The 13,932-nt window shown below is 34.5% G+C and overlaps 1 protein-coding gene across 4 annotated transcripts in view; it reads right to left on the bottom strand.

The window, feature by feature from the left end:
- The window catches only part of VPS50 (VPS50 subunit of EARP/GARPII complex), a 132,521-nt gene that overhangs the window by 106,889 nt on the left and 11,700 nt on the right, over positions 1 to 13,932 (bottom strand). For 3 of the 4 annotated variants that reach the window (XM_038556829.1, XM_038556832.1, XM_038556831.1), the window contains 2 exons: positions 2,833 to 2,955; positions 1,695 to 1,766 (listed from right to left, as the gene is read on the bottom strand). In XM_038556829.1, the coding sequence (XP_038412757.1) occupies positions 1,695 to 1,766; positions 2,833 to 2,955 (195 nt within the window). The remainder of the gene's footprint in view (positions 1 to 1,694; positions 1,767 to 2,832; positions 2,956 to 13,932) is intronic. The other variant, XM_038556830.1, reaches the window with a different exon arrangement.

Here is a 13,932-nt window from a genome sequence, read left to right as displayed (position 1 = left end):
AGATAAATAATTAGTGAACTTATGGAGACAGTATCTGGGAAACAGAACTTCCTATACCCCTTTACATCCTTTATACCACATACAAAGACAAACAGTAATTTGGCCCTCTACTTTTGAAAACTTGAAAATGTGTTTCTTGAGGGGTTTTTCTGGAATGCTATGAACATACCTGAGGTTTCCTTGGTCAATTCCATGAAAAATGTTAGTGTATGTAAGTTAGAATTGTAATGATTTTGAATATGAGGCTCTTACTTCACAGTTTCAGGGGCACCTACTAGACTGTACTATAGATACCATCATGGCACATCCAAAGCATTCAGTGAATTTTTACTCAGGAAACTCAGTTAGTTGAGTTTCCCTTCCCCTTCCCCAAGCAACTGAGAACAAAGCAATACATACTATTCCATTAATCCTTCCATATTTTCTTAACTGCTTTGAATTTGTATAGATATGAATTTCATAGATGTATAGGCAGAAACTGATCTAATTTTACCAAAACTGGGTTTTCTACTTAAGTAGTCAATATAGTTGCTAGTCTGCACTGTGTCAAATAGTATACTAAGTGCTTTCCCTCCATTATCTCAATTAGTACTCCTGACAATCTATTAAAATGGGTGCCTCATTTCCCAGATGAATAATCTTACATACAGTAGTAACCGACCCACAGCCCCCTACAGCAAGGCTGGGTTTTGAGTCCAGGCTTACCAGATTCCAAAGGTCACTGTGCTATCTGGCCCGTGTGCTGAGACTCATTCCCTAAAGAATACTACCACACATCAAGTACAGAGACAGATGGGTACATATGTAAACACGCTGAAACCAACAGAAGGCAAAAGATGCCATCATCCACCGAAATCTTGTTCTCCAAAAGCATGACAAACTTTTACCACACAACCCTCTACTGTGAAGTCCGTTCCCCACACCACTGCTGTTATGCCCAGGGAGATCCCAGGACCTACTGAGACCACTGAGTGTAATACAAAAGAAGAAGTATATCTTCCTTTATTTGTCAAATGTTTTATTAAAAGTTACATCTTAAATTCAAACAGATAAGCCACTACTTCTCCTTAAGTATTAAAAAAATTTAAAAAAAAATTAACAAGATCACATACTAACATTATTTAATCTTCTACAGTATAGTCTGAGTTTTATGAAAGGAGCTCAGCCTAATGCAAGGCAAATCACAGAATCACAGAATTTTACAGCATCTGAGAAAATGCAGGCCTAACCCATCACTTCACAGATCTAACAAAACTAAGTGACTTTCCCAATGCCACACAATTAATCAGTGACTACAATTGAGACATTCTAAATCTTAACTCTCTCTTCTCTTTGGGCCTATTTCAACTAGAAATGGGGGCCTTTATTCTGAGATAAGAAACTAGAGAAGGGAAGTCATACATGCATGATAAGGAGCCTAAAGTTACCTAGCAATCTAAAAAAAAAAAAGTTCAAAAACCTTTGATCACATTCAGGATTCCAAAGAAAAAAACTCTAAGTTCTAGAAGCAAATCTATACCAAGGTAACATGAGGGAAACTGAAAAGGCATTCAATTCTTATATAAATGTATCATTGAGTCTGAGTCATGTTAAATAATATTTGTTTAACATGTTAAGTTAAACCATAAAATCTGCAAACATTACACTTCCTCGCTGTTTCATTTATGTCAGGAAGCAAGGTGTTTTTTACTTACTGCAGCTTGCTGTTGTTTCAATTTGTCTCTGTACTCCTCTAATTCTTGCAAGTTGAGGACGGGAGGGAGTTTCTAAAAATATCCATAAATGAAGAGTAGAAAATAGTTTACTTTGGTTTCATTTACCTGCACACCTCTGACTTATAAACTAGAATCTGTGCATGTAAAACAGGGTCACATCCCATTCCCACCCACTCCTTTTGGCCTCTCCACTTTCTCCACTAGACTTCAGACACAAAAGCTTACACATCTTTGTTACCTAACCTTCTGATGCTCAAGTTCCATCCCTCACTCAGCCCTAAAGTACAGGGGAATGAGAGAAAGTCCCATATCCTAACATCTCCCTCTACAAGCCACAGGTATAGCCCTACTTGTCTACAACAGAACTCAAAACACATTTCCCCTCTGAAGTACTATGACTAATAACTAAGCACTATAGAGTGACAGTGACAGTTGCTGGAGTACATTCTTCCCACAAAGCTTTCGGAAGATAGGATAGGAAAATAACAAAAGTGCATACCACTGTGTAAACTGGAAACTCCAAGTTTCAGTTAACGGACTGATGAAACTTCAGAATGAGTGGGGGCTGACTGTATGTACTGCATGTAAAATATGCATGCACACTGTATTTGCTTTAATCTAAAACCAGATTTTACTACTTCTTTGAATTTCTTATAAATTTAAAATACCAACGCTTTAAACATCATGGCATAGAGGTCTTCATCATGGGTAAATAATTATGTAATGATACATTCATGATTAAAAGTCTCAAAATTTCCCTAAACATACAATTTAAAATAACACAGAGGCAGAATACCAATATACTATATGCTAACAGTTAAAAAAAAATACATAAATGCTTTCTAGACCAATATTCTATAGTTGCACTTAATCTTATATTTTTTAACAATAATTTCATGATTAAATAATATGAACAGTTTAATAAATCACTGTATGGTCATCATAAAGCAGTCCTAGTATTTTTTAAAGCTATTTTCCAGGAAAGAAAGAAGGAATAAAAAAAGGAAGGATGGCAGGAATGAAGGACAAACACCCCAAAAAGCATTCAAATCTCATACACAAATTCAGTCACTGAACAAGATAGAGTTTAAACAGGTTTTAATGAATTTTGTTTTACCTCCAGCTCATATTTAACAATATCAAAGGAGTCCGTAGAAAAATATACTTGTTCAATACTATTAATTAGTTCTTGTTCAGCTTGAGGGTCACTAGGCTGTTCTCGAAGTTCTCGGAATTCCTCCTTAAAAAAAAAAACACAACTATGGTACTTGTACATTTTATAATTAATTCTACCTGTGTGGAAATAAATAATCACTGTCTTAACCCTCACACATCTCCTGGGAATCATTCTGAGCTAGGAGATCAACTGACAGAAAACAGGAAAGTTCATGGAAAATTAGGACTACTAAAACACTAAAAACTACTCATCTGTTGGAGAAAAAAAACTAGCAGTTTGGCGATTCAGGTTTTATTTTCAATTCTGTATGTGCCAACTGGTAGGTGAAAGAACTTAGAAGTTTAACAAAAGGAAAAAAAGAAGTTTAACAAAAGTTTAACAGTTATGTAATTAGCTATCATACATAATACATACTACATATATACATATTTTCATAATTTAACATTCTAAAATCTTCCTCAGCACAGATAACCAGATAATATCTCAATGGCTTGTGGGTCACAATCAACACTGAGACCCTGAGCAGAGCAGACATCCATCCTTCCTTGTGCTAGAAATCTCACTGCTAGACTAAGAAATACTGGCTCCAGATATGATTCACAAGTTTAGCTCTGTAATCCTATGAGGCTTCCTTCAAAGTGTGCTGATACTTCAATTAATGATCTGATTATGAATCTAAAGCTCTGTATTTGATAAAATGTTTTCTTTCTAATGATACAGAATGGGGCTTCTATGGATTTACACAACTAAAAAGAGCTTGAGAGACAAATCCCTACCCTTAATGTCAGCATACTTATCCTATGTAATTTCACTGCATAATTGGATAAACCTTCAGTTAAATGAGAAATATCATTAATTCAGATACTCTCTGCCATACTAATTAATCAACACATTATTATAGACATATAATAATTTAGTCCTTTGATTTTTATTCATATTAATCTCAAATACATTTAAGAACACAAAAGAAATTCATATTTAAAATAATTTTACAGTGATTAAAATAATACTTAACAAAAGTCCTTAATAAATCATTATTAATTAAATACCACAAAATTATAATGTCAATTAGAGAACATAATTTTGCAAACAGAAATACTCTAGATTATTTTATTGCAGGGCATAGGTTTTCATTTATAAAAAAGAAACTAGCTTATACATCTTTTAGACTAATTTATAACTTAAATATGTAAAATTATTAATTATAAGATTATCTCCTCTTAGATTCAAGATAAAAGAAAATATTAGAGCAATAAATCTGAAACTCAAGAGAATAGTTAACTGTTTATATTTAAAATTCTAATAAATTTAAAAGAGAAAGCAAAGTCACACAAAAATGAAATCTGCATAAATAATTAAAATAGCATAGGAAAGAAAATGCCTCTTTTGTACCATAACTCAACTTATAAAATATATTAACAACAACAAAAAAAAGTCAAAGATACAGTAATCAATGATTTAGCATGCAATCCAAAACTAAGAGTAAAGTGAAATCCAGCATCCTATAGTGGGAGCTGCATTGCTATTGGGGGCCTGGCATGGTTATGGACAATACACATACTAATCTGCACCCTAGACAGTGGTACTGAGGAACAAACTTGGATTAAAACCACGCTACTGGGATCCCTGGGTGGCGCTGTGGTTTAGCGCCGGCCCTTGGCCCAGGGCACGATCCTGGAGACCTGGGATCAAATCTCACGCCGGGTTCCCGGTGCATGAAGCCTGCTTCTCCCTCTGCCTGTGTCTCTGCCTCTCTCTCTCTCTCTCTCTCTCTCTGTGTGTGTGTGACTATCATAAATAAATAAAAATATAAATAAATAAATAAATAAATCTTAAAAAAAAAAAACACACTACTTACAGAAAGGTTTTCAACGAGGCTACTCATGGGCAACCTCCAAGCATTTAATAAGAATTTGAAATGAGTGAGACACGGAAAACGAGATCAGAAATTCCTGGCAATCTCCCTCCCTAAGAGTCTACAGGCATCTGAAATAGCAGTTTCAGACTCTGCAAGCTGAGGCAGAGAAAGAGACCCAGATAAGGAGATGGCAATGTTGCCTCCCTAGGAATTTCACAGCACCACTAACAAACAAATGTAGTTGGTACCTCTCAAAAAAAAAAAAAAAATTGAAGATTCATAAAAATTGCTAAGACTGAAAATATCAAGGACAAAGTCAAGCAAAAAATTCAAATAGACCGCAATGAATGAACACTCCAATCTTAAATATATAAATGTCAATGACATATAACTCCACACTGAGGTTTTTCATATACTACCTAATTAATTGATCTAAAGGTAAAGACCCTTAGGTTTTAGTTGTGACTCTGGTATTAACACAGTCTCTCTGTGCCTCATTTTTCTCACCTATAAAGGACATTTACACAAACACTGCTCCCACCATCACACACAAAATGACAGTGAAACAAATATCTAAAGTTATTAAGAATGTCAAAGGGAAAACATGATTTCATTTATAAATATCTCATAGGTGTACGTTTCACAAAAGTAATGAATCTGTAAAAAGAGTACAATCTGTATATTTATATAAAAGGTCAAGTGCCATTCCTTCTTGGAGAACTAAGCAATTATATCAGAAAGCAGACTATCCCGTATAATTTCAAAGAATGGACACATAACACCTGACACTCTAAGTAACCTAGACTAAGGAGAGGATAAAACCAAGAAAGGCAGAAAAAGAAACATAGCACACAAAGTAGAATTCAATCCAAAACATATCCCCAAAACTATATCCCTATAAAATGCCCTCTCCTTCCAGACAACTTAGTGGCTTCATGTGTGAAAATATGCATTTGAACTCATTCAGACAAACTCCATTCTAACTAGGTACTGATCACTTTGTTCCTTTTACTCCCACTGCACCTGAAGGCTAGAAGACTCTGCTTGTACCTGATCATTCTCTGCATGTCTTGCTAATGTTAGCACGGCCTGCTCAATCCCATCACACACATTCTGAGAACTGAGATTTCTCCATAATTATGCGCTGTAGTGCCAAGGCACGCTGTAGGTAACAATCACTGATCTAACTAAAAATTAATTTACACAGTGAACTGTATGAAAATAAGAACAAAAAAAAAGGAAAAGACCATATGTTGCCTTGATAGTCAAAACTTTCCACAAACTCTTAATAAAAGATCTTTCTTCTAACTAGAAATAACAAATGTTAAATAATTTTAGAGACATATTAAGCATGTAAATTAGAAAAATAAACAGAAAGTGCAAGACTGTATATTCTTACCACAATTACTCCATAATTTTGCCATTATATAAACTGGTTTCTTAGAATTGGAGATGGATAAAAATATGTAATTCTTCACCTAAAACCAACTTTGCAAGCCAATATATATGTATGAGGCAAAATTTTACATAAACAAAATGAACAAAAGATTTCCTGCAATAAAATTTAAAAGGCAAAATCAGGGGACCAGAATAACAAATGAAATTCCTTATACCATATTAAAATATGTGATTTCTTTTAAAGTTACAATAGTATTTGATAAGCTAAGTTTGAGAATAAAATATTTTAGTCTTACAGAATATTATAACAATTCTTTAAAGGATTTTATTTTATAGTACATTTTAAGTCACATAGTAACTCACAAATACATATTAGACTAGTATAAATGCTCTATAAAACTTGAAAATCCAGAGATTATATACCAAAACTATAGACCATCAAAATTCGCCACAACTTGCCCATTAGCGGTAATCAATTACATTTAAAGAACTACATTGCTTACTCCCAAATTAAAACTGAAGAAAAGGGCAGCCCTGGTGGCTCAGCGGTTTAGCACCACCTTCAGCCCAGGGTGTGATCCTGGAGACCAGGAGTCCCACATCAGGCTCCCTGCATGGAGCCTGCTTCTTCCTCTGCTTCTCCCTCTGTCTTTGTCTCTGCCTCTCTCTGTGTGTCTCTCATGAATAAATAAATAAAATCTTTAAATAAATAAATAAATAAATAAATAAATAAATAAATAAATAAATAAACTGAAGAAAAAATATAATTAAAGTAATGAACTTAACTGGAAAGGGGATAAGAAAATACAGTGGCAAAAAAGAACAAGTCCTTCTCTATACTATCATTAGGAAATAACCTGCCTACTTTCAAAGTTCCATTATCATACCTTTTCAATCAAGTCACGTATTTCAATTTAACATTTTTTTAAAAATTCCCACTACATAAGAATTCCCTATACTAAGTCATACAGAAACAAAGCTAAGTAAAAAAAAACAAACAAACTAGCTGCTAAAGTAAGGAAAGGTCAGATGCATAAGCAATCCCCTGGAAGGTGGCACATTCAGGAGAACACACAAATCCTAGGGCACCAAAGGGCATGGAGTTCACATTTGATGGAAAAGGTGCCATTTCGAGAAGAGACAGTATGTGAAATTTCAAGTCTTAGAAATTTGGGGAAATAAGGTAGCATATACAAAGCAAAACACAAATAAAAACTGTAACTGTAACTGCATAGAACAGGTTAAATGGCAGAGGGTGGTTTCCCAGGGTGGAAAAATGTCAGGGGAGCATCTACATGTACGTCAAGAGGCAATAAAATGCAACAATTGAGATTTTTTTTAATACAATATATTTTTATATATCCTAGAATATTTTGCCTTTACTAAAAATAAGATATCTTAACACATATCACTATGCCAGATGCTGTATCAAAAAAGTAAGCATAAATATTCAATATTTTCTTAACATAATAAACTGAGCAGGATTATTTTAGGAAAGGGGGAGAAAACAAAGAGGTTAGTCAATATTTTAGAGGCTGTCTTTTTCAGCAGTCACAATACACTGCGAGTTGCATCTAATTTTGCCTAGCCTATTTTCTTCCATTTTGATCATCTCTGGGATAAAGCTACATGAATATAAATATCAAATGCACATCATAAATGTAACTTTATGAAAAATGAAGAAAAACAATCATAATAAAAGAAAACAATCGTAACAGAAATTTGAGTAAACATCTTTGTTTTAGCCAAGCCATCTGTCCTCTCAACATAACAAAAGGTTCATGAGAACTGGGGATTCATGTCTATAAAACAATTGGAGCCCTCAAGTGTACGGTGTTATTTTTTTTTTAAGATTTTATTTATTTATTCATGAGAGTAACAGAGAGAGAGAGATTGGCAGAGACACAGGGAGAGGGAGAAGCAGGCCCCACACAGGGAGCCGGACGTGGGACTCGATCCCGGGTCTCCAGGATCACACCCTGGGCAGAAGGCGACACTAAACTGCTGAGCCACCTGGGCTGCCCAACTGTAAGGTGTTATTAAACATTTCCAGTATATTTATGGTTTTTAAGGAACTAGGCTATAACTTTATACAGCTATTTCCCACTTAAGAGTTCATCTCTTAAGGGAATGTATTCAAGTTTTTTTTTTTTTAATTTTTGTTTATTTATGATAGTTACAGAGAGAGAGAGGCAGAGACACAGGCAGAGGGAGAAGCAGGCTCCATGCACCGGGAGCCCGATGTGGGACTCGATCCCGGGTCTCCGGGAACGCGCCCTGGGCCAAAGGCTGGCGCCAAACCGCTGCGCCACCCAGGGATCCCTGTATTCAAGTTTAGAAGAAAAAAAAAGACCTAGGAATTCTGCATTTGACTACTACTTTTAAATTATACAAAATAACACACAAATTAAAAATACCCGGGGTATGTGTGTGTGTGTGTGTGTCTCTCATGAATAAATAAATAAAATCTTTTAAAAAAAATTAAAAATACCCACTCAAGTTCAAATTTTTTCATTCTATTCACTTTCATAAGCATGAAAAGTGAGTAATGACAATTTCACAGTTCTCCTTACCATTATTAAACTCAATTTTCTCTTTAATTTTGAAAAGCAATTTAACCTAATTTTTAAACTCACAAGAAAGCTTGGAAACATAATCTTCAGTAGTAGGCTTTTTATTCAAACAAAAAGATGAATGCAAAATCTCCATTTCACAGGTCAAGTTTTAAAACCTCACAAAAAATGGATAGAATAAAAAATATGAAATGCAAATCAACTTCCATTTCTGTACTTAATTTATTAGACTACGGTTCACATTAACATACCTGAATGGCAAAATGCATTGTGTTGAGAGGGAGTGAGGAAGAAAAAAAAGAAATTTTATTCTTATAAAGCATGAATTGGGGTTTACCAAGACAAATCTTATCAAAGGTTTTTTTTCTTACTGTTTACATTTCTTCGTCAATCAACATAAAAAAGCTACTTTGTTATAATAAATTCTAAAAATAATTATAGTCTTATCAAAGTTAATATTAGAGATAAATGACAGCAAAAAATGTTTGGCTACCAAAATCTACACAGAGCTAAAGGAAGAACAAAACCACAAAGTTTTCAATATCCAATCAGTATCATAAAAATCATAAATCACTGAACAAAAATAGGTTTTGTCTCCAAATGAAACAGGATTCAATATCAGATACCCTAAAACCATACATATACCATATAAATTTTAATGAATTGCCAGATGTCGGATTACGTGGGGAAATGGTACATTTTCTTAAAATCCCATTAGAACAACAATAATGATCCATCAAAGCAGTCGGCTCATCATCCATTTGCGTTTGTGTATTTTAAATAAAACATAGCTTTTAAAGCCTACCTGGGGTTTTTCAGGGTTTTTTCAGGCTTTCAGTGCCATCTAGTGGAATACTGGTGAGGTTACAATTTCAAGGGAGGTTTCTGTAAAGTGATTTATAGATTTTTCTAGAAGGTTATTAAAGTGGTATTATTTTAATCCAGCTTTATAAAACATTTAAGTGTCGAAATAATGTATTTTAATGATTTTTTACACAATAATAGCATTCCAAATACATACATATTTGTTTTTAAAGAAAAAGATCATGAATAAGAATTGATTTTATTCAGAAATATAGCTATTAACATATATTAAAAACACAAAATTAAAAAGCTAACCTTTCATATGTGATACTCTGCCAAATATTTTTATTTACTTCTCTTACTCGTTACATATATATGTGTGTGTGTGTATATATATATATACATATATATATATATTTTTAAGATTTTATTTATTTATTCATGAGAGACAGAGAGAGAAGCAGGAAGACAGAGGAAGAAGTAGGGTCCCTGTGGGGAGCCTGATTCAAGACTTGATCCCAGGACTGTGGGATCATGCCCGGAGCCAAAGGCAGATGCCCAACTGCTGAGCCACCCAGATGTCCCTCAACAGTTATATCTTTAATAGGTATTTTTCTAAATGTATTTCTATGAACAGAAAAATATTAAAGATAACAGCTTTAGAGACATCAGGTTTTTTTAAAGCTATCTTTAGGGATCCCTGGGTGGCGCAGTGGTTTAGCGCCTGCCTTTGGCCCAGGGCGCGATCCTGGAGACCCGGGATCGAATCCCACGTCGGGCTCCTGGTGCATGGAGCCTGCTTCTCCCTCTGCCTGTGTCTCTGCCTCTCTCTCTCCCTCTCTCTCTCTCTCTCTCTCTATCATAAATAAAAAATAAAAAAAAATTTAAAAAAATAAAGCTATCTTTAAAAATTTCTCAACTTCAGTGAACAACATCAAGCTGCCTGCCACATGCCTGCCCATTTGGAGGCTAATATTAAAGAAAAGACACATCACAAACTGAAGTAAAAATTGAGAAGTCCAGTGTATAATGTGGATTTTTTTCTATCAGTTTTAAAAACATTTCATCAAACCCATCCTCCAAAAGAAGAAATACTATCTATTCTGAGAAAAGACATCACAACACCTTCAATACCGTATCTAGAAACCACAGTCTTTCCCATACCTTCACCTTCCGCATGCAATAAAATCTTCAGTCCTAAATTCTGCTTTTAAAAAGTCTCTCAAATTTAACCCTTCTTCATTTCCTACACTTCGTGCTCTCATCTTCTCCTTAATCAGGCAATTAAGACAACTTCCTTTCATTAAGCTGACCTCAATGCTTGAACCTAGCTCTCTTGACTCTTATTCCAACATACTTTTCTCATATCTTGGTAAAGTTCTGAAAACAAAAAGCTTGTAGTTAGTGTGTGCTTTTAGGATTCTTTTTCATGAAGGCTAAGAAGTCAAGCCAAATCCATTTATCTTCACATTAGTATTTTACAAGCAAGAAAATATTCTGCGAAAATTCCCAGAACATTGTATATGAAAAGATACTCAATAAATATGTGTAGAATACATTAAGTATACAAACAAAAATACCTTCTCATATTTAGACAAATATATTTTCCAGTTTTGACTGCAACAGAGATTTCTTTTGTTCCCTTGGCCTATATTTTTCTTTAGTGAAAAAAATCAAAGGCCTAGCTAAACCAATCATGTAATAGCAAACCTAGCTGAATTCAATTTGTATTTATGAGTCAGTCAAATCAGGGCCTTAAAAAACAAACAAAAAAACTTTATCTTTAAAGAATAATATCAGAAGGCAGTAGTCCAGAAAAATTACGACATTAATATTAGTACTTTTTTAACAGTCTCTTTTCATGACATACAACCATTATGGAAGAACTATGGGAAAGTGTTTAAAGTCAAGATATAGATTTATAAGATTCTGATTACTGACATTTTAATCAGGATTCAACACATACTCTTTTGAGTGCAATCTTAATAAGTTCTGTGACTACTAACCCTGTAGCTATTGTGATTATTATATATTATAATAAATTTTGGTTTCAAGTTTTCATAAGTCTTATAACCAATTATGTAAAATAAAAACCTTTCATATAATTCAAAAAGTATAAATTTCTTTACAAAGATAACAAATTTAGTCAGTAAATAATGTATAGATTAATTTCTTATATCCTTACCTCAGCATAGAAATCCGATTAATTTGAAATATAACATAATCCATTACCCGGGAATGAAATTTTAGGTCATCACTAACTCTTTATTCTTTCCCACAAAAATTGGCAATAAAACTTCAGAAATTTTTTCTACAACAGTTCCTGTGGTTTCCCTTTCTCCATTCTTGTCATCACAACCTCCACGTGGCCAAAAGTTCCCAAACACTGCCCCACACTGGAATCACGTGGGGATCTCTAACCACTGCTGACACCTGGCTCCACCCCACAAACTGTGACTTAATTAGAATGGGGGAGGCCCTGGTTATTAGTGATTCTAACATGCAGCAAAGTTTGTACACCACTGATGTTGCCTCTGAACAATTTAAGCTAAGATTTTTGAACTCTCTCAAAGTTTCCTTTTCTATAGAAAGTTCAGAAAAAAAAAAAAAAAAGAAAGAAAGTTCAGAAAAAAATCCTGATTTTTTTCTTTCTATTTTCTCCACCAAAATTCCTAATTTCCAGTATATGGATTATTATTTGACTCACATCTCTTGAAATGGGATACAGTATCATCCTGTCCATAAAATGCAGAAATTGTACCAAGACAATTTCTAAGGTTTCTTCCCACTCAAAATTTATATAGTTCTTAAAAAAAAAAAAAATCAATCAATCAATAGTCCTTTCTGGATTCTCAAGCACACCTAACACCCTTCAGTTTTCCTTCATCATCTTCCTCTTTCTAGGAAGTCACATCACATGAAATTTGCCAATATTAGTTTATTTTTAACCTAGACAAACAGCCATTTCCCATAATTCATCCTAATATTTCCCTTCTATTTGTTCTTCATTATACCAGAACTTTTAAAAAAAGATTTGTTTGAGAGAGAAAGCACACATGTGGGAGACTTAGAGGAAGAGAGAGATGGAGATGGGGAGAGAAAGAGAAAGAAAGAGTATCTCCAAGAGACTTCCCACTAAGTGTGGAACCTGACTCAGGGCTCAATCCCATGACCCTGAGATCATGACCTGAGCTGAAATCAAGAGTCGGACACTTAACCAACTGAGCCATCCAGGCCCCCCATCGAGAACCTTTAACATAACACAACCCAAGCTAAACTATAAACTATTTCCTTCTTGCAACATCCGTTCCCCCCCCCCCCCCCCCCCCCCCCCCCCCCCCCCGGAAATCTCAATTCCTTATTACAATGTAGACATTATGACAAGGGGAAAAAGAAATGGGTCCTTATCTAAAGATCAAGGATATCTTTTTTTATGTTCTATGTACATACACGTGAGTTAGGTAAAGCTATTAGATGAAGTTAACGTTTAAAAGTTTTGCTATAGGGCAGCCCAGGTGGCTCAGCGGTTTAGCGCCGCTTTCAGCCCTGGGCCAGATCCTGGAGTCCTGGGATCGAGTCCCACGTCAGGCTCCCTACATGGAGCCTGCTTCTCCCTCTGCCTGTATCTCTGCTTCTCTCTCTCTCTCTCTCTCTCTGTGTGTGTGTGTGTCTCATAAATAAATAAATTAAAAAAATAAAAGTTTTGTTATACAAGTACTTACATTGACTATTTAAGTAGTATAAATTGGATTTGTTTCTTACTTTTTGCATTAGGAATATTAGGGGAACCCAAACTAAGACAGTGATGCATTTTTTTTTTATTGAGAGGTACAAATGACATGCAACATTAATTAGTTTCAGATGCACAACATAATGATTCAATATTTCTATATACTGCAACATGATCGTCACAATAAATCTAGTCAACATCCATCACCAGACATACAGAATTTTTCTTCTTACATGAGAACTTTTAAGATCTATTTTCTCAGGAACTTGAAAGTATGCAAAACAGTATTATTAAGTACAGTCACCATGCTGTATATTATATCCCAACGACTTATTTATTTTGTAACTGGAAGTTTATACTTTTCCCCTTCACACATTTTGCCCCACCTCTCCTCGCCCGCCTCTGATCTCTGTATCTATGCACCTGTTTCTTTTTTGTCTTGTTTAGTTTTTAGATTCCACATATAAGTAAAATCATATAGTATTTGATCATATGGTCTTTCTCTGTCTGACTTATTTAGCAAAACACCCTCAAGGTCCATCCATATTGTCACAAATGGCAAGAATGTATTCTTTTTTTTTTTAAGATTTTATTTATTCATGAAAGACACAAAGAGAGAGGCATAGACATAGGCAGAGAGAGAAGCAGGCTCCCTGTGGGGAGTTTGATGTGGGACT

This window comes from Canis lupus, chromosome 14, assembly GCF_011100685.1.
Source record: "Canis lupus familiaris isolate Mischka breed German Shepherd chromosome 14, alternate assembly UU_Cfam_GSD_1.0, whole genome shotgun sequence".
Classification (NCBI taxonomy): Eukaryota; Metazoa; Chordata; class Mammalia; order Carnivora; family Canidae; genus Canis; species Canis lupus.
The sequence above is the reverse complement of the archived record's forward strand: the minus strand, read 5'-3'. Positions and strand labels throughout refer to the sequence as shown.